General features: G+C 52.8%; 1 protein-coding gene across 1 annotated transcript; it reads left to right on the top strand.

Annotated features, from left to right (window-relative positions):
• PSD2 (pleckstrin and Sec7 domain containing 2) lies at positions 1 to 27,986 on the top strand. Its single transcript, XM_037147660.2, has 14 exons — positions 1 to 413; positions 3,363 to 3,812; positions 4,212 to 4,406; positions 5,640 to 5,720; positions 9,101 to 9,213; positions 9,908 to 9,966; positions 17,099 to 17,188; positions 18,291 to 18,334; positions 19,433 to 19,623; positions 19,803 to 19,873; positions 20,244 to 20,401; positions 21,213 to 21,357; positions 22,552 to 22,695; positions 27,777 to 27,986. Exons 1-14 carry the CDS (start codon positions 34 to 36, stop codon positions 27,984 to 27,986), a joined length of 2,331 nt encoding a protein of 776 aa, XP_037003555.2. The 5' UTR covers positions 1 to 33.
• The last annotated feature ends 4 nt before the right edge of the window (positions 27,987 to 27,990 follow it).

The following is a 27,990-nucleotide window of genomic DNA, read 5'->3' as shown; positions in this document are numbered from 1 at the left end:
AGCAGCCAGCACGGGGTAGAAGCAGTGCCTGCCATGGAGGAGGATAAGCTCCCATCTGAGCTGCCTGAGGACAGCGGTGCCACCTGGGACCCCAGCCTGGAGCCTAGGGAGGAGTCCGGGGTCCAGAATGGAATGGCAGACAGTGTGGACCTGAACGGTAGCCACAGCACCCCAGGGCATGAGCTGAGGGGCACCCTGGCGTGCACGGAGGAGCCCGTAAGGAGCCCGGACGTGGCCCTCCATAGCCTCAGCCTCGGCCTCGGCGTCTCTCTCACCAATGGTCTGGCCCTGGGGCCAGACCCGGACATTCTTGAAGATTCTACAGAGTCCAGGCCCTGGAGGGCTGGTGGGCTGGCAGAAGGAGACAGTGCCCCCGGGAGCCTCGGTCTGGACAGCGAGGACCCTCGGTTGGGGTGAGTCGGTGTCTCGGGGTCGGAGCTCACCGTTTTTGACTGCTCCGTGCTATGTGGCCTGGGTCTAGCCATTTAGTCTCTTTGGTTCTTGTTTTTCTCATCCATAGAATGGGAATTTCGTGTCCCTCTTTGGCCCAGCTTCTGGGTGTTCTGGGAACACAGAGCCTGGAGACCTCCAAGGCCGAGAGGCCTGTTGTGCCCCCCCCGCAAGCCCACAAACCACTGAGGGGCATTTCTGTGGGCAGCGGGAGGGCCATACTCTCTCTGCCCCAGACTGGGTATCAGAGTTGCCAAACGCCTTGATGCAGAAGGTCGTCTGGTCCATCCCTCCACTTTCTGCAGATGAGGACCTCCCGACTCTGCCATTGACCTCCATAGAGTAGGCTAATCCCACTCTATAGGTTAATCCAGGTCGGCTACCCCTGGCCTAAATGCCATCTGGAAGTTCTGCCAGGAATCCTACTGCAGTCCTACTTATTGCAGTTACAGCCCCTCTTATCTTAACCTCAGCAGGAGGTGGAGGGACCTGGTGTCATGGGGATGCTAGTTGGATGTGGAGGGTGGGATGGGCCAGGGGAATGTCTAGAAGAGGTTGGGGCTGCAAAAGGACAGTATAGAAGTCTCGGGGTGCGAGTGCGTGGGAGGCGTGTGAGTGTGTGCCTGGAGAGCGTGCGTGTGCCTGGCTGTGCATTGGTGCGTGTGCGGGGCTGTGTAAGCGTGCTGGTGCATATGAGTCTGTGTGGTTGTGGGTGGATGGTATCTGTGTGTGCTTGGCCTGTGTGGGTGCACATTTGAGCCTGCACGTGGATGTGCTGGGCCAAGTGTGCCTAGGACTCCGTGGGGAGGAATGTGGTACGTGGGGTCGGTTGCCTGTGTGTGCTGGCTACGCCGTGGCCATAACGGCGTTTCTATCCAGGCAGGACCCAGGGCATCGGCCGGCTGGCAGACCCAGTAGCGTGCTGCAGGGGCTGGGCTTCTGGGTGCACACTGTTTGCGTGTGGGCCTCATACGTATTTAGGCTGACCGAAGGTGGGAGCACCGGGAAATTCCGAGGTTGGGCTGGTGGTCTTCAAGCTCCTGCCAGAACCACCCTTCAGTTCTGTCCAGGTGCATGAGAGGTGGCAGATGGCGGGTCGGGGAGCCATTCATGGCTCTGACCATAAGGTGAGAAGCCCGCCAAGGGCAGGCTCTGTGTCGCTGCTCAGGTGTTTTCAGGACCCAGCACAGGCAGAGGTGCCTTTGCTGGGCAGGTTTAGGTGTCTGCTCTTCGACCCTTCTCTTCCTTCCCCTCTTCCTGGAGGTCAGTAAGAGGCCACTCCGCCCAGTCCCCTGCCAGGCACCCTGCCACCTTTTAGATTTCTGCCCACTTCCCCACGTCTTTCTCTGGCCCCTCGAAGGCCTAGTGAGCCTGCAGTCTCGGCTCCCGCTGGGACTGGGATGAAAGACAACTCTCAGGTCAGTATTTTTCTCCAGGGAATACACGGACCAAATCTTAGACACAGGGGGGTCCAAGGCGCTGTTTGAGGGGAAGGAGCATGTCCCAGTCCTCCAAGCACAGCTCAGTTTCTGCAGACAGCGGGGGCTGAGGGAGAAGCTGGGCCTCACTGGAATCTCACAGGGGTGGGGGTGGGGGGGCTGCGCTTCTTTGCAAATGCTGGGTGGCGATTTATCCCAAACGGGCTGGCTCAGCCTGCTTCTTCCTTTGTGTTTCTTCTGGCTGCCTCTGTTTTTCTGTCTTTGCCTCAAGCTCTGTTGCTCCCTTTCTCCCCCACTCTGTCTCCTGCTCTCTGTATCTTGTTTCTCTGTTCTCTCTTTCTCTCCTCATCTCTGTTTTTGTCTCTTTCTTGTTTGTTTTCTCTGGGTCTCACTGTCCTCCAGTCTCTCTCCTCTTCCTTCCCTGACCTCCCTGTGCACCTGAGCATCTCTCCAGGAGGCCTCTGTCCACCTGTGTGTGGTGGTTTGTTCTAGGTGCTGGAGATACGTTAGTGAGCAGAACATACAAAATTTTCTACTCTCATGGAGCTTATGTTCTAGTGGGGAGACAGATAATAAATCAAAATAATAAATTATTGTATTAAAGTATGTTAGAAGGGGGTGAGTGCTTTGGAATATGAAGTAGGAAAAGGGGCTGGGTGCCTGGGGGCAGGTCCCAGTTATAAATGGGGTGGTCAGGGCAGGCTTCCTGGAGGAGGAACGAGGACCGAGGCTTTGGCCTGAGGGCAGAGCACTCCGGCAGGGTGGGCAACCGCACGAAAGGCTTCTCCTGGGGCAGCACCGGGCTCTGCAAGGACATGGGCAGTGCGGTGGGCCGTGGGGCTACCAGCAGCTGTTTATTCGCCCGGGCTCCGTGCAGCCCGGTTAACAAGTACCTACTGTGTGCTGGCTGCATCTGGCCTTGTGTGTGGATAGTTAGATGGGGCCGGGGCACAGACGGTAAACAGGGGAACAGTTAGAAAACTGCATCCTGAGAGGGGCTGGAGGATGAGAGGAGCTCCCCCGAGGATGGAGAAGAATGAGACGGGGCCAGTGTGGTGTGTGGTGTGGACCTCCCTCCCTCAGTCTCTCTGAGGGGGTGGCTTTAAGGCAGAGCCCGAGAGCTGCAACGTGGTCGGCCAAGCTAAGACCCTCCCAGGTTATAAGGACAACAAAACTATGACCCTCTGTGACTCTAGTTGTGACGGGGGAGCAGACCTGTGGGCCAGGCTAGAGAAAGAGGACTTGCATTCATTCACTGATGCCCGCTATGGACAAGGCAGGGGTTGGGCTCTGGAGGGGGGCGCATGCCTGGCCTTTTCACTGCTGCACCCCAGTAACCAGCCAGCATCCGGCAGTGCTGGCTGAAAAGAGGAACAGACCACCAGCCACGCTCACTCCCCCACCCCCAGGGAGTCCCAGCACCTGTGACGGGGCCACTCGGGCAGGACGCTGACTGCTCCTTGCGTCCTGCAGGCTGGATGGCCCTGCAGAGCCGGATGTTCGGGATGGCTTCAGCGCCACGTTTGAGAAGATCGTGGAGTCAGAGCTGCTGCGGGGCACCCAGTACAGCAGCCTTGACTCCCTGGACGTGTTGAGCCTCACGGATGAGAGTGACAGCTGTGTCAGCTTCGAGGCCCCCCTCACGCCCCTCATCCAGCAGCGGGCCCGTGACAGCCCGGAGCCAGGCAATTCCTTGGGCCCCGTCGGCGTGGGGCCCGAGGGGAACATGGGAGCAGCAGGCGGCGGCGGGGAGCTGGGCAGCCCCCTGCGGCGATCCATCTCCGGCAGCCGCTCGGAGAACGTCCTGAGCCGCCTGTCTCTCACGGCCATGCCCAATGGCTTCCACGACGATGGACCCCAGGGCCCGGGCGGGGATGAGGAGGAGGAAGAGGAGGACACTGACAAGTTGCTGAACTCGGCCAGGTGAGGCCGGGCCCAGGCTGGGAGCTGGGAGGACACTGAGTAGATGGGGAAATAGACCCAGAGGAGGCCAAGCAGGCGAGGGCTACTTAGTGGCCAACAGCCCTCTCCAAGGTCGTCGTGTCCTCTCTGTGCACCCAGACTTCCCACCGCAGTCCCGATGGCCTGTTCTGCCCTTCCAGGCCTGTCTAGCCCTGTGGGGCCGGCGAGTTCTGCTGTGGGATTGCGGGGCAGCTAACGGTCTTACCTGAGGGACTCGATCGCCTCCTGGTGCAGTGAAGCGCCCTCCCTGCTCTGGCCTGTGTGGGTTTCCAGGGTCCTGGGAGACCTGCCAGCACCTCCCCGGGGTCTCTGCCTCAGGGCCACCGAGCCCCACCTCTCCGCCCCACCCTCCCTCTGCAGCGACCCCAGCCTGAAGGATGGCCTGTCTGACTCGGACTCGGAGCTCAGCAGCTCAGAGGGGCTGGAGCCCGGCAGCACAGACGCCCTGGCCAACGGGTGCCAGGGGGTCAACGAGGCTGCCTGCCGGCTGGCTCGTCGCCTCTACTACCTCGAGGGCTTCCAGCGCTGTGACGTGGCCCGGCAGCTGGGCAAGAAGTGAGTTTTCTCTCCCACACCACCCCGGGCAAACCCAGTGTCTTCCTCAGCCCGATAGGGGTGTGGGCGACTTCTGTCAGTGACTATTAGCAGTGTCTATTAGAAGGTGACTATTCTATTAGTCACCTTCTATTAGGGGTGCCTGGTGACCGGAGGGCCCCCAGCAGTCCCTGAGAGCTCCTCTTCCTGCCACCGTCCTCATTCCTGGCCTTGGCCCACATCTGTTTCCTTTCTGGGCTGCCTGGGTGAGGCCCACAGGCTCAGGGAGGGGGTGGTGGCAGCGCGGCCCCTCGGGGCTCGGGGACCGGGACGTGGCACGTGGTTGTGGGGCCACGGAGGATGGTAGTGAGAACAGAAGCAGGCCTAGCTCACAAGGCTAATGGGGACAGGTCAGACCCGAGACCCCCACGTGTGAGCTGCCCGGGGGCTTAGGCCTGGGGTTTGGCTCTGCTCCTGGGTCCCTCACTGCTCCCCGTGTCCAGCTTCCTGCACCTTCCATGGCCATCAGGTGGCTCCTGCCCTTGTCCTCCTGGCCCCATCTCAGAAATCACAATGACTGCTCCCCTTCCTGAGAGGTGTGACCTGCCGACCTAATGCCACCCTTCAGGAGCCTTTACTGTGGTTGTCCCCCACCCTCCCTCATCTCTTCAGCCCCCTCCCCCACCATGAGAGTTTTCCCACAGCACGTGACTGCTCCAGTCTTTCCTCAGTGGGTCTTCTTCCTCCTGCTTCTTCACAGCCAGAAATCTCAGGATTCTGTGCCCTGGGTGGCCCCTGCCCCTTCTGCTTCTCCACATTCAGCCCGGGGCTGGCCCTTCTTCCCACCCTGTCCTTTCGGAAGCCCCTCCCACTGTGGTCCGTAGCTGCCTGGGCCCCGGAGCTGGTGGCTGTCCCCAGACCTCAGCTTCAGCGGTGCTGACACACTGGCTGTTCCTTTCTTTCTAATTACGCTTTTCTATGAAACTTGCAAACGTGGAAAAGCAGAGAAAATGTATTAAACCTTTACGTACCTATTTCTCAGATTCAAAATTATCGACCATTTTTTATTCTTGTTTCCTCTGCCTGCCCCCAAACAGTGCCCTGCCACTTGCTGGAATATTTTAAAGCTTATGCCCTGCCGGCGTGGCCAGAGGCGGGCAGGCCTGGGTGGGTGGGTCAGGGTACCACTGCCCGCATGCCCACCATTGTTCGCTGTGCCCCACTTCTCACGGACACCCCGTGCTCTCCTGGCAGCAACGAGTTCAGCAGGCTGGTGGCCGGGGAGTACCTCAGCTTCTTCGACTTCTCGGGCCTGACTCTGGACCGAGCGCTCAGGTCAGTGGGGCTGGGGCAGGGCAGTGCCCACAGGTGGCACAGGCTGCCCGTCTGGGTTCTCAGGCCAGCTCTGTCATGAAGTTGCTGTGCAGCCTTGGGCCAGTGTCTTGACTGCTCTGAGGGAGGCTGGGGAAGGGGCCACCTGGAGCAGCCTTCCAGCGAGTCCGGGAGTGCCCTCTACGTGGCGGGTGCTGAGGCCTGTGAACATAGCGGTGCCTCATGACTCTTCAGGAGGGGAAAGAAGGCGCTGCGCCCCACCCCCCAGCCCCCGCTTCTGTCTTTCCCACGGCTGTTGGTGGAGATTCGATCTCAGGTCTCACAGGTGTTTGGAGCCAGGGAGGAGCCCTCGGAAGGGCCCACACTGGGAGGAGGCAGCCGGTGCCTCGCAGGCCCAGTGGCCACGGCCGCGGGGCCACACCGGGCAGAGCCCCCGGGGGAGGGCAGCGGTCTCTGAGCTCAGGGCTGGGTGGCCCTTGCGTATCAGACCTTCTCATTGTATCTTACGTGTCTCCTGCACTTTTGAAATAATGTATTTTCCATCATTTTTTCTCCGCTCAGTTGGACTATTTTCTGTTGTCCTGCTCAGAGGTCACTTACACTGTTTCTGTTTCATCAGAGGCATTAAACCCACTTGCTGGATTTTTACTTTCTGCTGTTATATTTTTCAGTTCTAGAATTTTTGTTTTACTAAAAATATTTCTTATAGATGCTAATTCTCTGGGGAACTCCTCCTTTTTTCACTTGGTTTCTCCATTTCCCCTCTCTTTTCTTGACATATTAGTCACGGTTATTTCAAAGTCCTTGTCTGCGCATCCCAGTCTCTGTATCATCTGTCTCTGTTTCTTTTTTTTTTTAAAGATATTTATTTATTTTTAGAGAGAGGGGAAGGGAGGGAGAAAGAGAGGGAGAGAAACATCAATGTGTGGTCGCCTCTTGCGGGCCCCCTACTGGGGACCTGGCCTGCAACCCAGGCATGTGCCCTGACTGGGAATCGAACCAGTGACCCTTTGCTTCACAGTTTGGTGCTCAATCCACTGAACCGCACCAACCAGGGCTTGTATCTATTTCTGTTGTCTGTTTTTTCCTTTTGACCCCATCAAAAATGGTCTCTTCGTATTCTTAGCAGCGTTTTGATTAGGTGCTGTGCACGTTACGCAGGGTGGCAGTGACTCTAGGACACCGTGTGTCTTTAGGGAGCGTCTGCCCCGCCATCTGCTAGGCAGTTAAGGGAGGCAGGTGAGGCGGTCCTCACCCAGCCAGGCCTGAGCCGAGAATTGGTTTAGGGTTCAGCCCACCCAAGGGGGAAGGTCCCATCAGGCTTGCCACAGAGACCCTGGCGTGTTCACGAGGGTTTCCCTTTTGGGCGGGTCATGGATCCAGTTTTATCTCCTCAGTGTGGCAAGACTGTCAGAAAACCAAATCCCTCTGCTTCTCAGAGGCTTTTTGCTCAGCTCTTTGAGCCCTGCCCCACACGTTTCAGAAGCTGGCAAATCTCTCAAAGGAAAACTAGCTGTGCGCGTGCAGCCCCTCGAGTCTCTGGGTTTGTCTCGTCAGTTCTGTGAAGCCACCACATGCTCAGTCTGCCGCCTGTGCCCGTAATCACCAGCCACCTCTCCTCTGCAGAACCTGGTGCTTTGGCCCTTTGTCACGTTAGCTGTTTTCTCACAGCTTCAGAGAGATGTGTTCTGTCGGGTCTGCCCATCAGTCTCAGTGGACATGCTGGTCTCCGTGAGCTGTGCTGGCCTGAGCGGAGGCTGAGGTCTGCGTAGGAATGGGGAGGACTGGGGGGGAGGGGACTGGGTGCATTAGTGTGTGATCAGAGGCCAGACACTGGGCTGCAGGGCCTTGTACGTCAGCCCAATAGACTGAGACACTGGGGAGCCACAGCAGGTGCCGGAGTAAATCAGGATTTGGGAGGCGGTGCTGATAGCTGCATGCCGGCAGCTTTTGATTCAGAGGAGTCAGGATCCTGGAGATGGTTGGATGGGAGAAGACAAGGCCTGAGTTTGGTGGCAGTTGTCCTGGCTTGGGGCTTAGTGAAGACCCCCAGGGAAGGGGTGTGGAGCTGGGAGTAGGGGCTGGGATGGGTTTTAGAAAGTTCTGGTGTGAGAAGAGGGGGCAGACAGAGCTGGGGGCCAGTGGAGGGGAAGAGAACAGGGAGAGGAAGAAAACCAGGTGGCAGATGGACTGTTTTTGTGTAGTAGTGGATGGACTGGGATTGAACTGTGGTCTGCAGTTTCAGGTGTCTTGGGAGGCCTCGGAGGGTAAGGGCTGGCCAAGCGGGGGCTCACGGGTCCTGGTTTTCCTGAGGAGCAGCATGAGAGAGGGTACAGCAAAGTGGGTATCGCAGAGAGCAAACGAACCATTGCTAAATTAGTAACGCGCTGGCTTCATGAGCCAGGACAGACAGACCTAAACTGCCTTGGCTTGCAGTTTCCCCCAGGTGAGGGACCCAGGGCCCTCTTCCTGTCCCCCTGGTTTGGGGATCAGCTGCCAGGGCCCCTGAAAGCTGGTGACCTTTGAATTGTGCCTTGGGAGGGATTCAGAGCTGCTGAGTGGAGGAGGGAAGGCCTTCCAGGCAGGGCCCAGCCTGCTCAGAGGCACCAGGCAGTGAAGGTGCCTGTCCTGTCCAGGGTGCGAATCCTGTGTGGAGAGACAGCAGGTGGGTGCAAAGGTTGAAGGGACAGGAGGGAGGTGGGGTCATAGGGAAGGCCAGGGTGTGAGGAGTGTGGACGTTGTTCTGAGGGCTCCGGGGAACCAGTGACAAATATGAAGCAGGGGTGAGTCTTGATGTGTGTTTAGAAAGACCACCTGGTGTCCGCAGGGAGGACATTCTGGGGTAGTGCTGGGCGTGCTTACCTGAGGAGGAGGAGGAGGAGGAGGAGGAGGAGGAGGAGGAGAAGGAGGATGGATTGAGGCTGGGAGTGAAGAACCTCTCGACAGCTCAGACCTGGAGTGGGGGAGGAATGAGCCAGGCCAGCCGGTCTGGGCTCAGCGGGCAGCACCCGGAGTGAGGGGTGGGCCTGGCCGAGGCAGAGCAGTCTGAGGGCAGGCGTGGTCCGCTGGGCCCAGGAGGGAGCGAGGAGTGGGCGTTTACCCCAAAAGAGAGCCGACGCCCACGCTGAGGTGTTCTGTGTTTGTTCCTTGCAGTCTGCCCCCTGCTTACTTCCAAAAGGGCGCTGGAGGGTGATGAGGGCTGAAACTCCGGAAGCTGTCCTGGGCACCGGGCACCTCCCTGGGCTCAGGTGCTGGGGCACTAGAGCACTGGCCCACTGGGGCAGGCATGTTTGTGTGTGTCTGTGTGTGCGTGTGCGTACTGGAGGACCCAGACTGACTTGGGGGCTCTGGGAGAACCTCAGCATCCCTGCATTGCCCCCCAGAACCTTCCTGAAGGCCTTCCCGCTGATGGGGGAGACGCAGGAGCGAGAGCGGGTCCTCACTCACTTCTCCCGCCGGTACTGCCAGTGCAACCCTGATGACAGCACCTCAGAAGGTACCGCTGCCCGCCCCGCTCTGCCCGCCCCGCCAGGCCCTGGCTTCTTCCTGCCCCTGGCCCACCCGCCACCCTGCTCTGGCCAGTTAACATTGAGTGAATAAACTATGGCACTGCCTGCTGGGCAAGAGACGAGCAAATGTGCTGGTTGTCCTTACCAGGCCTGAAAACCCTCCAGCCTAGAGATTCAGCTCTTTGGTCTTCATTCTCGCTGGTCCCCTGCTGCAGCGCTGAGTCTCAGTCTGGGGAGTCTTGATGTGGGGGTCTGGATGGGAGCCCTCTTAGGGGAGGGCCCTGCTGTAAGGATGGACCTGAGTCCCAGGAACTGGGGGACTAGGCCAGTTGTTGGAAGCGACATAGGCCACGGCAGGGACATGGCCCAGGAACCAGAGCCACCCCTGTGAGTTTGGCCACAGGAGGCAGGAGTTTGGGTTGGAGAAGTCCCAGGAACTCAGGTCTCCTTTGAGGGAGGGGTTGTCCCCGACGTTGGGCAGGCAAGGGGCTCGAGTGCTGCAGTGGGCCCAGGGCAGGGAGTATCACGCAGGCCCTGGGCCCAGAGATGCGTTTGGCAGGTGGCTGGCTGCTTCCAGGCTCCAAGACCTTCAGGCTGGCTCTGTCAGGAGACCAGAAGGTGGCGGGCCGGGGTGGGAGTAAGTGGGTCCTCACACTGAGGGAGCCACCGTCTCTGATTCAGATGGCATCCACACGCTCACCTGTGCCCTGATGCTGCTCAACACGGACCTGCACGGACATGTGAGTTGGGGAGGCCGGGAGGGGGAGTATTTTCTCGCCGACCCACCTGGGCTGTCCAGGGCTCAGCCTTTCTCCAGCCCCTTTCCCGAGACCTGCTTAGTTCTCACGCTCCTGTCAGCTGGGCAGCGCAGCCTCTAGACCCGCCCCCGCCCCAGTTTATCCCCCCAGAGGGGCCTGGGGCCCCGCTCAAGCAGCTCCTATCAGTCAAATGGCAGTGTTTCTCAAGGGACATTCTTGTCACCCTGCCCCCACCAGGCAAACAGTGAAGGGACAGATGGGCTCCGGGTGGGCTGTGAGGCTGTGTCTGGTCCAGGCCTTGGGCCGTCTCAATGCTGCTCTGACTCAATAACTCCTTTTTCCTCCGTCTGCTCCGGGGACCCCTCTTTGGGCTCTTGCCCGCCCTCAGGTGGTAAGTGTGGCTGCTGCTGTGCATGTCCTGTGGGCCTAGACTCTCATCTCCGTGTTTCCCCTCCATGGCCCCACCCCTGTGTCTGGCCCCCCCATCACTGCCCTGTCATGGCTCACCCCGGGGTGGTCAGAGTCCCCTGCTGGGTTGGGGCTATTTGAGTGACTTATGGGGACAATGGGCCATCATGTCTGCTTCCAGAGTCAATCCAGAAAGTCCAGGGCACGTAGGGTGGAAGAAAGGACTGGGACAGAGCCGACTTCAGGTCCTACTCTTGCCTCCATGTGGTAGCTCTGCGACCCTGGATGGGACGAGGGTCCTCTCTGGGTTGCAGGTTCTGCTCCTGTGAGGTGGCGGTGATGGTCTCCCCCACATCACTCCAGGAGGGCCGAGAGGTAATGCCCACGGCACCAAGTGTCAGGGTCTGGCACCCAGTAAGGGTTTAGTTATGAATAATATTATTATGTTAGAATAACAACAGTATTCATGATTAGTGTTAACATTTAAATGATGGAGGACCTGAAGGCCCAGCCTACAGATCACTGCAGGGTCAAGAATGTGAAGGCCACACTCTGTGTTACGGGAGCCCGTATGGGCCAGGGCGTGCTGGGGCACCTGGCCCGTGGATGGTGAAAAGGCCTCGGTGAACTTGGTAGGGAGAGAAGTTGTGTGACAACTTCGGTTAGCGCGCCTGCACCCATGGCTTGAGTGTGGGCGGGAGGGAAGATGTGTGTATTCTATGGGAATGTCACCAGAGTTAACACCGTTAACTAGCTAATGTTCCCCCAAGACCGGCTTGCTCTGTCTGCCTGTGGAGAGCAGGTGTGGCTAGCACACCTTCGGAGGAGCATTAAACACACCCCACCTGTCCTTGGCGGGGCCTGAGAGCGACCTCAGGCCCCGGTCACTGCCGTGCCATGCCCTGGTTGCCCTTCCGTGGCCCAGGGCTGCTAAGGATGCAGCAGCCGCCATTCAGTGGACTCCTGGGTCAGTGACCCTGCTGATGGGTGCAGCTGCCCTGGCCTCACATGATGCTCTCAGTTGAAGAGAAACATCTCAAGTTCACAGATCAGAGCGGGTGGGACAGGACTGTTCATGCTGGTCGTCCCCAGACCTCAAGGATCCACCTTCCTCTCCAGAGGCGGTGCTGCTCAACAGTCAGGAGCAAGGCTTGCAGCCTTCTCCACAAGGACAGCTGTGTGGCCTGGGGCAAGTTACTTAACTCTCGAAGCCTCAGTTTCCCCCACTGTAAAGTCCCCGTGAGGGTTAAGGAGACAGTGCTAGGGAAGCCCAGGGCCTGGTGGTTGCCACCACTATGAACTCTCCACGGGACCCCAGGGAAGTAGTGTCCACTGCTGGCGCTCCCCCCTCTCTTCCCTGCCTCACAGCCGCTCCTCAGACACCCCAGGCCATGGGTGGGTCTGTGGCCAGGCCGGCATAACTTCTGTTGGGAGACAGAGGCCATGGGAGGGTCTGAGGGTTAAGGGCAGGTTAGGAGGCCCTGCGGACCCAAACGGGGTAGCTGGGAGAGGAGATGGGCACTTGACGGTCCCACGTCACGCCCCGCCCTTTGGCTTGGGAATGACCCAGGTACTTGTCTCTGTTTTTCTTTTCTTTTCTGGGTACATGTCTTTTTGCCTGGTTGTTGTTATGATTAGCTTTTCAGTCAGATAACTTACCTGGTTTGATTTCACTTCTTGGTAATTTGTTGTCTTGCCTTTCTGTCCAGAGAGAGAGCAGTTTTAGCAGGTGTTTCAGGTGGACTGGAAAAGAAAGTGTGTTCTGCAGTTGTTGGTTGGAAGGTCCTATGCACATCAATAAGGTCGATCCTTGTGGTTGTGTTGCAAACATCTTATATCTCCTCAGTGGTTGTTTTTATTGGGGTAAAATGTACATAACACAAAACTCACCATTTTGACCATTTTAAAGCATACAATTCACTAGGTTTAAGCATGTTCACGTGATGTGCAACCATTATTATTCCCTGGGCCCAGACCTTCTCATCACCCCGAAAGGAAGCCCTGCACACATTGGCAGTTTCTCCCCATTCTTTCCTCCCTCCAGCCCCCGGAAACTACTAATCTGCTTTCTGTGTCCATGGATTTGCCCAGTCTGGGCATCTCATGTAAACGGAATCCAACAATATGCAGTCTTTCGTGTCTGATTTCTTTTAGTCGGCAGAATGTTTTCAAGATTACATGAAAAAGTTCTGGAGATGATTTGCGCAATAGTGTAAATAGCCTTAACGTTACTGAACTATACACTTAAATATGGTTAAAATGGTAAATTCTATACATTTTGTTGTAGCGTGTGTCGGCAGCTCACTCCTTTTTATAGCTGAGTAATATTCCATCACAAAGATGTATTGTGTTTTGTTTATCCAGTTGTCTGTTGCTGGGTGTGCGGGTTGTTTCAGCCGTCAGGTTATTGTGAATAGTGTTATGAACATTTAAGAACAATTTTTTGTCTGTACACCTGTTTTTAATTCCTAGGGGTACATTAGCTTTGTCAAAGGGTAATTTTGTGTTTAACTTTTGGATGAACGGCGAAACTGTTTTCCATAGTGGCTGAAACATTTTAAACGCCCACCAGTAACATACGAGAGTTTCAGTTTCTTCACACCCTCACCAACACGGGTTCCCTCCCTACCCCGCAGAAAAATTATTGCTGTCTCGGTAGATAAGTTTTGGCTCTCATTTCCCTAATAACTAATGATATTTATTGATGCTGAGCATTTTTAATGCGGTCTTTGGCAATCTGTGTCGTTTCTTTGGAGCAATGTCCATTCAAAGCCTTTGCCTATCTTTTTGATTTGTAAAATTTTATTTTAAGGATTGCAGTAAAAATGTCCATAACATAAAAATTTACCATTTTAACCATTTTTAAATGTATAGTTCAATAGTGTTAAGGCTATTTATGTTGTCATACAAACAATCTCCAGAACTTTTTCGTATTTCCTGAACTGAAACTCTATACTCGTGTTATTTTTAACTTTTTGAGAAATAGCCATACTCTTTTCCAGCAACTGATCCATATTATGTTTCCACGAGCGATGCACAAGGGTGCCGATTTCTCCGCATCCTCACCAAGTTGTTAGTTTTCTGTACTTTGATAGTAGCCTTCCTAAATGGTATGAAGTGTTATCTCATTGTGGTTTTGATCTGCATTTCCCTAATGATTGGTGATGTTGAACATCTTTTCAGGTGTTTGTTGACCACTTATGTATCGTTCTTGGACAAAAGTCTATTCAAGTCTTGTGTCCAGTTCTAATTGGGTTGTTAGTCTTTTGCTGTTTAGTTGTAAGAGTTCTTTACCTATTTTGGATATGCAAGTCTTTCCCCATTCTGCCAGTTGTCTTTTTACTCTCTTGACAGTATCTTTGAACTTTTTAAAAAAATATTTAACTTATTTATTTTTGAGTGAGGGGAAGGGAGGGAGAAAGAGAGGAAGAGAAGCATCAATGTGTGAAAAGGTTGCCTCGTGCGCCCCCAACAGGGGACCTGGCTCGCAACCCAGGCAGGTGCCCGGACTGGGAATCCTACTGGCGACCTTTCAGTTCGCAGGCCGGCACCCAATCCACTGAGCCACACCAGCCAGGGCTGACTGTGTCTTTTGATAAACAAAAGTTTTAGATTTTTATGAAGTCCCATTTATCAGTTTTTTTCCTGTTCCTTGATTTAGGTGTCATGTTTAAGAAATCATTGCTAAATCCAAGGTCATGAAGATGTATCCCTATCTTCTAAGAGTTTTATAGATTTAGCTATTATGTTTAGGTCTTTGATCCATTTTGAGTTAGTTTCTGTATATAGTGTGAAGGAAGTGTCCTACTTCATTCTTTTGCCCGTGGATATCCAGTCGTCCCATCACCATTTGTTGAAGAGGCGATTCTTTCCCCATTGGATGCTCTTGGCACAGTTGTCAACAATCAACACAAAAGTGAGTTTATTTATGGACTCTTAATTTTATTCCATTGATCTATATATCTGTTGTTATGCCATTGCCCCTCTGTTTTGATCACTCTGGTTTTGTAGTAAGTTTTAAAATCAGAAAGTGTGAGTCTTCCAACTTTGTTCTTTTCCAAGATTATTTTGGGATCCCTTGCAATTCTGCATGAATTTGAGGATAAGTTTTCTTATTTCTACAAATAGAAAAAGGCCATTGGAATCTTGATAGAAATTACATTAAATCTATAGGTTAGTTTAGGGAGTCCCACTGTTTTAGTTATATGATGTCTTCCAATCCATGATCACAAGTTGTGTTTCTATTTATTCAGATCTTCAACTTCTTTCAGCAATCATTTGTGGTTTTCAGTGTACAAGTCTTCCCCTTCCTTGGTTAAATTCATTCCTAAGAATTTTGTTCTTTTTGATGCTATTGTAAATGGAATTGTTTTCTTTCACTTGATGACAGTTCATTACTAACATATAGAAATACAATTAATTTTTTAAAAGATTTATTTATTTATTTTTAAAGAGAGGGGAAGGGAAGGAGAAAGAGAGGGAGAGAAACATCAATGTGTGGTTGCCTCTCATGCGCTGCCTCCTGGGGACCAGGCCCACACCCCAGGCATGTGCCCTGACTGGGAATCAAACTAGCAACTCTTTGGTTTGCAGGCCTGTACTCAGTCCATTGAGCTACACCAGCCAGGGCAGAAATACAATTAATTTTTGTTTTTATCTTATATCCTGCAACTTTGCTGAATTTGTTTATTAGCTCTAAAGTCTTTCTTTAGATTCTTTAGAATTTCTATGTATAAGATCATGTCATCTGCAAATGAAGATTTATTTATTTATTTATTCCTAGTGGCTCTGGCTAGAACTTCCAGTACAGTGTTCAGTAGACATGGCAAAGTGGGTGTCCTGCCTTGCTCCTGATCTTAGGAGCAAAGCTTTCAGTCTCCCACCGCTGAATATGAGGTTAAATGTGGGTTCCCGTGTGTGCCTTTTATCATGTTGAGGAAGTTCTCTTCTCTTCCTAGTTTGTTCAGTGTTATCATGAAACGGTGTTGGATTTTGTCAAACGCTTTTTCTGCATCAGCTGGGATGCTCAGGTATTCGGGCCCCACCCCGTTCTACCAATTCAGTGCATTACGTTAGTAGGTTTTGTGTGTTGAACTACACTTACATGGCATGTATTTCACTTGATCAAGGTATACAATCCTTTTAATATGCCGCTGGATTCTGTTTGCTAGTATTTCGTTGAGGATTTTTGCCTTTATAGTCATAAGAGATACTGTTTCGTAGTTTTCTTTTTCTGTGACGTCTTTGTCAAGTTTTAGTATCAGGGTAGTGCTGGCCTTATGGAAGAGTCAGGAAGTGTTCCCTGCTCTTCAACTTTTTTGAAGAGTTGGAGAAATATTGGTGTTAACTTTTCTTTAAATGTTTGGTGAAATTCACCAGTGAAGCCATCTGGTCCTGGGCTTTTCTCGTAAAGTGTACACAAAAACATGCGAAATATACTATAGCAAGGCACACATAGGGTGTAGAAAATTCTTGCTTGTCAGCTACACATAATGCCTTATATCATTGTTTTCTGCATTATTTTCTGTGGTGTATGAATGTCCCACATGATATTAACAAAGCCTCTGCTAAAATGGTGCCAACGTCAATAAATTTGGGAAATTGTCCATGGAATCTTCTCCTTGGAGACATATAACACATTTAAGCATGTTAAAGATCTGAAACATGTAAAAAAAACTTATTTGATTATGAAATCCCTTTTAGGGGGAATAGCTGTTCCATTGGTAGGTAAATCTTGGGAGACAGTGCTCTATAGCAAACCTAAATCCACAAAATCCTATATCAACAAGGATCTGGTGTTCAAGGGGCCCTTGTCCCCACAAAGATGAAGTGTCATCCAGTGTTTCCTCAAATGTGGACATAGCAAGGAGAGTCTAAAAGTATCAGATGTTGGGTTTGGGGGCTGGAGCCCTTTGCTACTTAGTGAGTAAAAGGAAGGCAGAACTTGGGGGTGCACTCAGTCCCAGCTTTTCGTCTGTTTGTACCTCCCGGAGGAAAACCGTTTGCTGAGGTTCCCTTGCTCCCAGCCGAGCTCAGCATGGGGTATAGACGGTGGGAATTAATTTTTGGTTTTTCATAAGACCAAACTCTCCCTCAGTTCACCTACCTCTTGGAGGTCTTGCCGCCCCTCTGTACAGGTTAGAGGGTGAGACAGTTGTGACGGAATACACAGAGCTTCTGCTCAGGAGCCAAGAGGCCTGGGTTCAAATCCTGCTGCTGTGTGACCTTGGGAGAGTTAACCACGGAGTAGTGGGTGAGAGCATGGGCTTTGGTGTCAGACATGCTCAGCCCTCCCACTTCCTTGCTGTGTGATCGTGGGCACATCACATTCCTGCACCTCAGTTTCCTTGCCTGTCAAATGGGGATAGTAATAACAACCACCTCACCTCCTCCTTGTGAGAGAAGGAAACAAGATAATGCATGTCAAGTTCAATAGCTGGTACATAGCAGGCACCTGGCAAATGTCGACTATTATAATACTTCATTCAATTTGACTTCTTCATCTGGGCTTGGGGAGAACCTCAACCTCTCAGGATGCTTCAGGATCAAATAGAATCTTGAATGTGAAAGAGAGTTTTGTAAACTCTGGGAGACAAAGGAAGTCCTGCCCTTGATGCTGCCTCATCCCTTCTGGCTGGGCAGCGCAGGGGTGGGACCACATCAGCCTCCACCCCTGCCCTCAGGCAGAACAATTTCTCCACTACAGAACATCGGCAAGAAGATGTCCTGCCAGCAATTCATTGCCAACTTGGACCAGCTGAATGATGGCCAAGACTTTTCCAAAGACCTGCTGAAGGTAGAACCTGCTAATGGTCCCCAAGCCCCCAGCTGCAGGAGAGTTGGGTGGAGAGGAGAGCGGTCTTGGCCCCACTAAATCCTGATGTTTCAGATTCTTAATATTGGAGTAAGGGCCGCTATGACTCTGGGACAGTTTGAGGCCATCCAGCTCAGTGTTTGACTGTAGTGTGTTCCTTGAGCCAGGCAGAGGGGTAGGCTTTGTGAGATTTGTTTTTGGTGCTACATCATCATTATTGCTGTCGTGGTAACTATTGATACTGCCACCAATGGTCACAGCTGCCATGGCCATCACCATGACCTTTACCACCAGCACCACCAACTTTACCATAGAGAAAAGCCCACTCATTCCTTCAATGTCACCAGGAATTATATAAGGGAATCTGATTTTCTTTTGAGGCTGAAGCTCAGGGTAGAACTCTGGCCTTTTAAACTTTCTCAGTTCTTGGCTTTTAAGGAAGAAAAGCAGGGTTTTTTTGGTGTGTGTGTGGGGGTAGAAGATGAGTTCAGTTTTAGATAGTGGGTTTTAAGGGCCTGGTGATATCATATGGGCAGCTGGATAGTGAATCTAGAGGTTAAAAAATAGAAGATTGTCTCCATTACTCTCTTACCATATACTTTTTATTACCATCAAGAAGCACTTGTTAAGAATGTATTTGTGAGATCAAATAATTCCAGTCCTACCACCCACCTACCCACTTCTCCCCATCTACTCATTTACCCACCTACCCAGCCTCCCACACAGCCATCCGTTCATCCGACTCAGTCATCCACCAGTCACCCACACGGACATCCCCTACACCCTTAAATACTGCCCCCCCACTACACCAGTCATCCATCCACCATCCACCCATTTCCCCACCCACCCACCTACCCAGCAACCCGTCTACCTACTCATACTCAAATCTGTCCAGCTGGTCATCTACCCAATCATTCGTCCCAACCCCATTCACTCACCCATCCAACAAACAAGTATGAATCGAACATCCATTCATCCCACTGGCTTAAAAGTGCTCCCTCACTGCATCCACATTGCTAGAGGTAGATGGAGATCTTTGAAATTTTTCACCAGAGCTCCTCTTTTTTTTTTACTCCTCTCCCAGACCCTTTACAACTCCATCAAGAATGAAAAGCTGGAGTGGGCCATGTGAGTAGTGCCTGTAATATGGGTATGGGGAGAGTGGATCACTGGGAGGGGGAGGGGGAGTTACGGGGGTGGGGGGTGGGTGCGGGGAGTCACTCCTGCCACTCTCCATGGTGCTGATTTCTCCCAACTCAGGGCCACATTGACCCCAGTCCAGCTGGCCAAGCACCTGGTGTTGAGTTAGTTCCCTTTTGAGTTCCTGTTTTCTGTCTTGATAAAAAGCATGCAGTGTTTACACTCTATGGAATAGATTGAACTGTGATTTTAGTTCCATGATAGTAGCCACACTGGTTTTCTGTACTGGGTATACTGCTACTATTCTTAAATGATAACTCTTTCCCCTTTGGAAGGTAGGGAGTCAGGAGGCATGGGTTCCCTTATGACCCCAAGAATATGACCATATTTAGGTGGGAAGTGTCCTTGGCAGTGGGGAGGGGTGATTGCCCCTTAGCTTCTTCCCCTGTGAAAGCGGTGAGTCCTGGAGGTGCCCAGCCGTTTGGAAAGGGGTATGGTGACCTTGCTGGTTGGTGAGACTGCGAGGCTCTGGGGAAGGCGGCCGCCCTGCCCTGCTGTGCTCCCCAGGGCAGCCTGGGTCTTTGGATCCGTGTAGAGGTCCAAGGTAGGGATTGTTAGGAATCTCAACCCCTAACACTCCCCGAGGCAGGGAAAGAGCTGCCATTCTTCTCCCAGGGCTCAGTGGGGATCCTCATCCACTGGCTGCCCTCCCTCAGTGTCTGGGGCTTGGGCAGCAGCTTCCGTCTGGCCGTGGGTTACCGATCTTTGGAGCTGGGTTTTCACGGTTGAAGACAGGAGAAGGAAGATCAGGAACAAGGTCCAGAGTTAGTAAGATCTTCAACTTTGTGATCAAGGGTGAGGATTAGAGTTTGGAGGTCAAAAGTCAAAGATCAGAGGTCAGGGGTCAGAACTGAAGACTTGAGGGGAGAAGATGAAGGTCTGGATCTGTGATCTGGAATTGGAATCGCCTCTTCTCTCCTCTTCACCTCGGCCGGCTCCCAGGGGAGAGGTTGGCGGGGAGAGGGCAGGTTAGTGCGGGGCTCATGCCTCCCCGGAGGCGGTTACTCAGGCCCAGCACTTTCCCAGTGACGAGGATGAACTGAGGAAATCCCTGTCGGAGCTGGTGGACGACAAGTTTGGGGCCGGCACAAAGAAGGTGACGCGGATCCTGGATGGTGGCAACCCCTTCCTGGATGTCCCGCAGGCGCTCAGCGCTACCACCTACAAGCATGGCGTGCTGACTCGGAAGACTCACGCCGACATGGATGGCAAGAGGAGTGGGTGTCAGGCGCGGGGAGAGGCGCGGGGAGGGGTGCTAGTCCAGGTGGGTTCCACCCCGCTTTGCTGCCCCTCTGGGGATGCACACACCCCGCCAGGTAGATGTGTGGGCCAAGCAGGGGAGGAGGAGCTATCGGGGTGGGTGGTTGTGGCCACACTACCTGTGCCTTGTTCTCAGCGCCCCGTGGGAGGCGTGGCTGGAAGAAATTCTATGCGGTGCTCAAAGGGACCATCCTGTACCTGCAGAAGGTGAGAGACTGCCTCAGTGTCCTTACCCACGAAGGGCCAGTCATTCCCCCATCCAGCCTCTTGCTGGGTCCTTCCCAGTCAGGGGACTGACTTGAGCTCAGAGGGGGGTCCTGGAAGTGCCCAGGGACTCAGGGGATACCCAGCGTAAGGGCTGTTCAGGCTTCTGGGATAAACTGGGATGCAGGGAGGAGTGCGGGGAGTGGTTCTGGTTGGAGTTGGCGTGGCATCACCGCGGCAGGTGTTGAACGTGGAGGAAGCTGTATCGACAGGAGGGGGGCGAGGGAGGGTTGGGGAGGGTGGAGGAGATGTGGGTCTGTAAGCCAGAGCCTGGCCGTGACAGAGGGTGGCCGCCCCCACCCCACCTGTTCAGGACGAGTACAGGCCTGATAAAGCTTTGTCTGAGGGTGACTTGAAGAATGCCATCCGGGTGCACCATGCTCTGGCCACCAGGGCCTCCGACTACAGCAAGAAGTCCAACGTGTTCAAGCTGAAGACAGCTGACTGGAGAGTCTTCCTGTTCCAGGCGCCGTAAGTAGGAGCGGGAGCCCCAGCACTCGCCTGGACTCAGGGCCTGCAGCCTGGAGCCTGCACCGCACCCCTCTTCTCATCGCTTCCGCTTGGGCGCGGGTGCCTTCAGCTCCCCCTCCACCAGCGTATCCGCTCGGCACAAACCTACAGCAGAGTCCCCCGCAGTCGTGGCTTCTGAGTGTGGTCTCCTCAGCGTCTCCTGGAAGCTCGTTAGAAATGTGGTTTCTCTGCCTACCCCTCCCCCAGACAGGCTGAATCAGAATCTCTGGGGAATGGGCCAGTGATTGGGCTTTAATGAGTCCCCCAGGTGACCCTGATGCATACCGAACTCCCCACATAGGGGGCGATGGAGTCTAGGAACCATCCTTCACTTCCAGTCGGGGTGCAGGGAATGGGGGGGGGGAGACTCACCCTGCAGTTTCTCTGCCCCAAACCCCATCCTTCTACGACTCCACGTTTCACATGGAAGACGAGCTCTCAGTGCCCGGCTAGGTTGTGAGGACACCCTGCTGCCACCACCGATCCCCGGGGCAGCTGGCTCTGGGACTCTTCAGCTCCACCTGGCAGCTTTATTTTCACGTGAAAATCCAGGTTCTGCCCGGGAGCTGGGACAGAGGGGAGCTCCTTACACAGATGTGACCAGGTCCATCCAGCCCTCACCCCACCTTCCTCCCTCACTCCTTTGCCTACAAACACAGAGGTACTTGTGCTCTCTGTGTGCCAGGCAAGTGCTGGGTGCTGGGTATTGGTCAGGAAGATGGAGTTCTATTCTGAGAAACTGGTGCCCTTTCCCCTCCCGTCCTGTCCCCAGGAGCAAAGAAGAAATGCTGTCCTGGATCCTGAGGATCAACCTGGTGGCCGCCATCTTCTCAGCGCCCGCCTTCCCAGCTGCCGTGAGCTCCATGAAGAAGTTCTGCCGGCCCCTGCTGCCCTCCTGCACCACTCGCCTCTGCCAGGTACGTACTCCTGGGGTCCCGACACCGCCTCCGCAGGCTGCCCCCCAATGCCGGGCCCCCTCTTTCAACTGCCCTCCCCTCAGCTCCTGCACAGTGCCCTGGGCTCAGGGACAAGATGAGGGGCAGATATTCTCTCCACCCCCGCTGCACCCCACCCCCTTTTCCAGTTGGGAAGACCGAGGCCGCGCACAACGCCGGTCTGGCTGCGCTGTGGTGGGTGGCAGGGGTGCCCTTCCATGCCAACGGCGGTGTTCCCTGTGGCTGGGGTTGTGATCTGTGGGCATCGTGTATGTTTGGGCATGAATGTGAGAAAATCGGTGTGTCATAGGGAGCCGGGGTAGGGAGACTCGGCTGGCCCTTCATCCAGTCCTCTGCCCTTAAATGTTTTATTTGTAATCCTCAAAAAGCTCCAATTGATCCATATTCTAATTTTTAAGGTTTTTTTCGGGGGGAGGATAAATGGAGGCCCACTGCAGGAGAGGAAGAGGGCAGGGGGAGCTTCTTCCTGGCTTTGCCAGCGGCAGGCCCTTTCCTACTGGGCCCTCATCCTGGGTCTCTCCACTGAGCTCCTCGGACTGCTGCTCATGCCCAGGGCCCCTACACATGCCCACTCAGTGCACACACATCCACACCGCACACGTGTTCACGCACGTGCAGCCCACGTAGCACGAAGCAATGTGGCCACCCGGGGAGGGGCGGGAGGTGTGCAGGCCCTTGTCTGTGTGCCAGTGTCTCTGCCTGTCTTGCTCTTTCATCCCAGGTCTGTGACTATCACATGTGTCTGGCACGAGTGTAAGAGAACGTGTGCACTGTATGGAGCCAGCGGTAGCCGAGACCAGGCTGCCCTTGGCCCAGAGTGTTTGTGTACGTGTGTGGGAGTCCATATGAGCTGGGGGTGTGTCTGGGTGATTGTGTGTCTGTGTCGGGGAGTGTCCACACGCACACACAAGCTGCGGGTCTCTCATCCCCCGAGCACTGTGGGAGGTGTTCAGGAGAGCTGATGGTGCTGAGAGCAAGGACAAGGTGGAAGCTGGAGCGCTCCTTCGAGTCTGGAGTCCGGCCCTTCCCCACATATCGATGGCCCTGGCCAGGCCTCAGTTTCCCTGTGGCGACGCAGGTCCTGGAAGGACAGGATAGACGCCCCCCTGTGATATCCCGAGAGTGGACCTCACAGCCCGGGACCTGTCCTTGCAGGAGGAGCAGCTGCATTCGCATGAGAATAAGCTGAGGCAGGTGACTGCGGAGCTGCCTGAGCACAGGAGCCGCCCTGCCGAGAGGGGCCCCAAGTCCAAGGAGGCGGAGGAGAGCCGGCTGAAGGAGCACTATCTCCTGTTCGAGGTGGGCCCTGGGGGGCAGACTGCAGGACAGGGCTGGAGCCAGAGCAGGCCAGGTCCCCTGCTTCACCTCCCGCCACCACCGTCATTCCTTACCAGGCGCTCCTACTCTGGGGGGGTTCCCCACTTTGGGGCTCCCCCGAGGTAATCTTGGACTACGCATGGCCTCCCGTGGGCCGGTCTGCACAGTCCAGCTGTCATTTGTTAATGGCACAATTGTGCTCTCACTTGTGTCTCTCGAAGAGCGCCGCTGGGCTCCACCAGACACCCCTCCCCGCTCCCCGTCCCTCCCAGCTTCTCCAAGCCCCACTCGCCTCCGCTTCGCCACAGGCCCCACTTCTCGGGAAGCTTTCCCAACGAAGCCACGGGACACCCGAGCCCTGTCCACATGACTTTCCCCACTTTGTCTCACCTCCCTCTTTCCCGGGTTTCCTAAGCAGGAAACTTAGTCTCTCCTTCTAAGCTCCCATCCCGTCTCTGCCCACCACCCTGATTTCACCTCGCGGTGCTTTGCAGGTGCGGTTGTCTGACTGACCCTTTGCTGGGTGAAGGGTGGGGGTCGGCTTGAGGGAGGAAGGCAGGAACCGCTCGTGGATTTTAGACTGGCTTTCAGACAGCCCTGCACGTGGGAGTGCACAGACAGACGGGGGAGACTGAGCTCGGAAGCCCCCGGCACAGGAAGTCAGCAGTCTCGGTCTCCAGATCTCCACACTGATTTTCCGTGGAGGTGTAGGGGGTCGGGGGACAGCTCCTGGGCTAGATCCTGGCCTTTTGAAAAGTTTTGTAGCTTTCAGAAGTCTCCTCAGATCCACCCTGTCTGCACCCCAAGATGGTGATGGCAAACGCTGCAGTGGATTGATCTCTTGTGAATTGCCAGGCATGACTCTTATCACTTGTCTTGCATTAATGGATTTAATCCTCATATGAGCTCTGTAAAATGAGTTCCCATTTTAAAGACAGGGAAACTGAGGCTTGGAGCAGTCAGATCACTTGCCTGAGGTGCACAGTTAAGAAGTTCAGGAGCCAGGATCCTCGCCCAGGCGGTAGATTGGTGGACTGCAGCTGCACCGCCCTGGCCTCTCTCGCATCTGCCTAGCTCAATGGGGGTGGGGGGGTGGGGGAGGTGAAGCCTAGCAATGGAGGGCCTTTCTTTTCATGTGCCTGAGCTGGGCAAGAACAGAGTTTCCTGACCCTTCCTCCCTACTTCTTCCAGGACCCCCGGCTTCCTCGACTGTGGTGAGGGCCTGAAGCTCAGGGTCAAGGCCCTCAGACACTGTCCAACCTCCTTCCTACACGTTTACTAAGTCACAAGCCATTTAACAGCCTGTGAATTTACCTCTCTCCATGCCCTCGCCAATGCTGGACATTATTGAATGTTTTAATTTTCCCCAATTTGATAGGTTTAACAAATGGTGTCTTATTGCTATTTTAATTTGGATTAAAACATTTAAATTGTGATAAAATACACATAGCAGAAAATTTACCATCTTAAGCATTTTTAAGTGTATGGTCCAGTGATGTTGTCTGTTCACACCGTGGTGCAGCCAACCTCCAGAACTTCTTCACCTTCCCAAACTGAAACTCCTCACCCCTGAGCCACTCCCCAGCTGCCCCGCTCCCAGCCCCGCCCCAGCCCCCGGCAACGCGATTCTACTTTCTATCTCTATGAACTTGACGACTTCAAATAAGCACTTCAGATGAGTGGAATAACACAGAACTTTGGCTGTTGTGACATTACCTAGTGTAATGTCCTCGAGGTTTATTCACGTTGCAGCACACGTGGGAGTTTCCTTCCTTGCGAAGGCTATTCCGTTAGGTGCACACACCATGTTGCGTTTACCCGTTCATGTGCTCGGCGTTCGGGTTGCTGCCGCCTTCTGGCTAGTGGGAATAAGCTGCTGTGAACGTGGGCATGCAGATATTTCTTGGAAACCCTGCTTTCAGTTTAGGGGGACGTATACCCAGAAGTGGTACTGCTGGATATAGTTGTGCTATTTTCTGCTTTTTGGGAAATAGCCATACTGTTGTCCACAGCGGCTGGACACCACTTTACATTCCCATCAGCAGTGCACGAGTGTTCTAACTTCTCCACACCCTCACCAACACTTGGTATTTTCTGCTGTTTTATTTTTCCTTTAAATATTTTATTTATTTATTTATTTATAGAGAGAGGGAAAGGGATGGAGAAAGGGAGAGAAACACCAGTATGTGTTGCCTGTCGCATGTCCCCTACTGAGGACCTTGGCCCACAACCCAGGCACGTGCCCTGACTGGGGATCGAACCAGCTACCCTGTGGTTCGCAGGCCGGCACTAAATCCGCTGAGCCACACCAGGCAGGGCTTTTTCTCCTTTTATACTCGCCATCTGTAATGGTGTGAGACATCTCATTATGATTTTGATTTTGGTTTCCCTAGTGGTGAGTGATAGTGAGCACCCTTCATGTGCTTATTGGGCATTTGTGTATCTTCTTTGGAGAAATGTCTATTCAAGCTCCTTGTCCATTTTTTGATGAGTAGTAGTTGTTTTTTTAAGATTATATGTATTTATTTTTAGAGAGAGGGTAATGGAGGGAGAAAGATAAGGAAAGAAACATCAGTGTGAGAGAGAAATGTTGATTAGTTGCCTCTCACATGTACCCCTGTCGGGGACTAAACCTGCAGCCCAGGCCTGTGCCCTGACAGGACTTGAACCAGTGACCTTTCACTTTGCAGGAGGACGCCCAACAAACTAAGCCACATTGGTCAGGGCGGGAGGGTTTAAAAAAAAATACATTCTGGACACTAGAGTTTTAGCAGATAATGATTTGCAAATATTTTTCTCCCATTCTTTAGATTGCTTTATTTTTTATTTTAAAATATTTATTTATTTATTATTTATTTATAATATATTTTATTGATTATGCCATTATAGTTGTTCTATTTCCCCCCTTCATTCCCCTCCACCCTGCACACCCCTCCCCCACCATTCCCCCCCTTTAGTTTATGACCACGTGTCTCAAGTTCTTTAAATTCTATATTTCCCATACTATTCTTGCCCTCCCCCTATCTATTTTCTACTTACCATCTATGCTACTTATTTTCTGTACCTTCTCCCCCCTTCTCCTTCTCCCACTCCCCTGTTGCTAACCCTCCATGTGATCTTCATTTCTATGGTTCTACTCCTGATCTAGCTGTCCTCTTAGTTTGTTTTTGTTTTAGGTGTGGTTCTTAATAACTGTGAGTTTGCTGTCCTTTCACTGTTCATCTCTTTTATCGTCTTTTTCTTAGGTAAGTCCCTTTAACATTTCATATGATAAGGGCTTGGTGATGATGAACTCCTTGAATTTGATCTTATCTGAGAAGCACTTTATCTGTCCTTCCATTCTAAATGAAAACTTTGCTGGATAGATCAATCTTGGATGTAGGTCTTTGGATTTTATGACTTGGAATACTTCTTTCCAGCCCCTTCTTGCCTGTAAGTTCTCTTTTGAGAAATCAGCTGACAGTCTGATGGGAACTCCTTTGTAGGTGACTGTCCCCTTAGCTCTTGCTGCTTCTAGGATTCTCTCCTTCATTTTAATCTCGGCTAATGTAATGATGTGCCTTGATGTGTTCCTTCTTGGGTCCAACTTCTTTGGGACTCTCTGAGCTTCCTGGATTTCCTGGAAGTCTATTTCCTTTGCTATATTGGGGAAATTCTCCTTTATTATTTGTTCAAATAAGTTTTCCACTTGTTGCTCTTCCTCTTCCCTTTCTGGTACCCCTATAATTCAGATGTTGGAGCATTTAAAGATGTCCTGGAGGTTCCTAAGCCTCTCCTCCTTTTTCTGAATTCTTGTTTCTTCATCCTTTTCTGTTCAGTCATTTTTTTTTTCTCCTTCTGGTGCACTCCTTTGATTTGAGTCCCAGTTTCCTTTCCATTACTATTGGTTTCCTGTGCATTTCCCTTCATTTTAATTAGTTTAGCCTTCATATGTTCCTCTAATTTGTGACTAAAATCAACCAGTTCTGTGAGCATCCTGATCACCAGTGTTTTGAACTGTGCATCTGAAAGTTTGGCTATTTCTTTATCACTTAGATTTATCGGCTCTGGGGCTCTGAGTTGTTCTTGAGCCATGATTTGATCTGTTTGTGCTTGTTATGTATGAGGAGCAGAGCTTTAGATGTTCACCAGGGCGGGGCCGCCCAAGTCGCTGATTTGTGACACTGTATGTGGGGGTGGGGTCAGAGAGGGACAATGGTGGTCCCCTCTGCTCCTTCCCGCCACTGGGGTCTGCACCGTCTGTCTCACCACTCGCTCCTTCACCGGTTTATCTGTGTGTGAATGTGTGACCATGGTCAGCCTTCAGTGAGTCCGCCCACTACTCCACAGCTGGGATCGGCCCACGGCTGCCGGCACCCTTGGGTCTCGTGCCCAGGTCCAGTGGATCTTTCCTGCCCGCCCCCACTCTGCTGCTGGCTCTGCCCCTCTTACCAGTTTGGCTGAAGGGTTCATTGTTATCAGACTTCCGTATAGTTAAATTTTCTGTGGTTTGGCTGCATTTTTGTTGCTAACACTTTGTTGTTTTTAAACTTGGTTGTGCGAGAAGGCGCAGTGCTTCCACCTACGCCTCCATCTTGGGGGAAGTCCTAGATTGCTTTTTTTACTCTATTGATCGTGTCCTTTGATACACAGAATTTAAATTGTATTTATTTATTTATTTATGAATGAGAGGGGAAGAGAGGGAGAAAAAGAGGGAGAGAAACATGGATGTGTGAGAGATGCATCAATTGCCTCCAACTGGGGACCTGGCCCACAACCCAGGCGTGTGCCCTTGACCGGGAATGGAACTGGTGAACCTTTGGTTTGCACGCTGGTGCTCAATCCACTGAGCCACCCCAGCCAGGGCAAAAGTTTAAATTTTTGTTGTAATTCCCTTTATTTTTATTTTTGTTGCTTGTACTTGCCTGTTTTTTTTTATTGGATTGTTTTTCTCCTTTTTATTGATTTGTGAGAGTTCTCTGAATCTTAAGGCAATGAGTCTTTTGTCATCTAAGATACAAATAGTTCTTCACATTTTGTTGTCTTTTGACTTTGTTTCTGGCCTTTCTCTTCTCTTTTCCCAGAAAAGCCGTTACGAGACCTACATCCACCTCCTGGCTATGAAAATCAAAGTGGGCTCAGACGACCTGGATCGGATCGAGGCCCGGCTGGCCACCCTGGAAGGGGACGACCCTTCCCTCCGAAAGACACATTCAAGCCCTGCTCTCAGCCAGGGCCACGGAACTGTGACTGGCAGCAGAGCCAGGAAGGATACCAGTGGAATGGATACTTAGTTGG

The sequence above is a fragment of the Artibeus jamaicensis genome, unplaced genomic scaffold (genome assembly GCF_021234435.1).
Source record: "Artibeus jamaicensis isolate MK-2021 breed Jamaican fruit bat unplaced genomic scaffold, CSHL_Jam_final contig_456, whole genome shotgun sequence".
Lineage (NCBI taxonomy): Eukaryota > Metazoa > Chordata > Mammalia > Chiroptera > Phyllostomidae > Artibeus > Artibeus jamaicensis.
Note: the sequence above shows the minus strand (reverse complement) of the source record. Positions and strands in the feature narration are given on the sequence as shown.

Coding starts and splice junctions, on each gene's coding strand:
- PSD2 (XM_037147660.2), top strand. CDS start 34: ATGGAGGAGGATAAGCTCCCATCTGAGCTGCCTGAGGACAGCGGTGCC. Junction 4,407..5,639: donor GCCCGGCAGCTGGGCAAGAA/GTGAGTTTTCTC, acceptor CTCTCCTGGCAG/CAACGAGTTCAGCAGGCTGG. Junction 9,214..9,907: donor TGATGACAGCACCTCAGAAG/GTACCGCTGCCC, acceptor TCTCTGATTCAG/ATGGCATCCACACGCTCACC.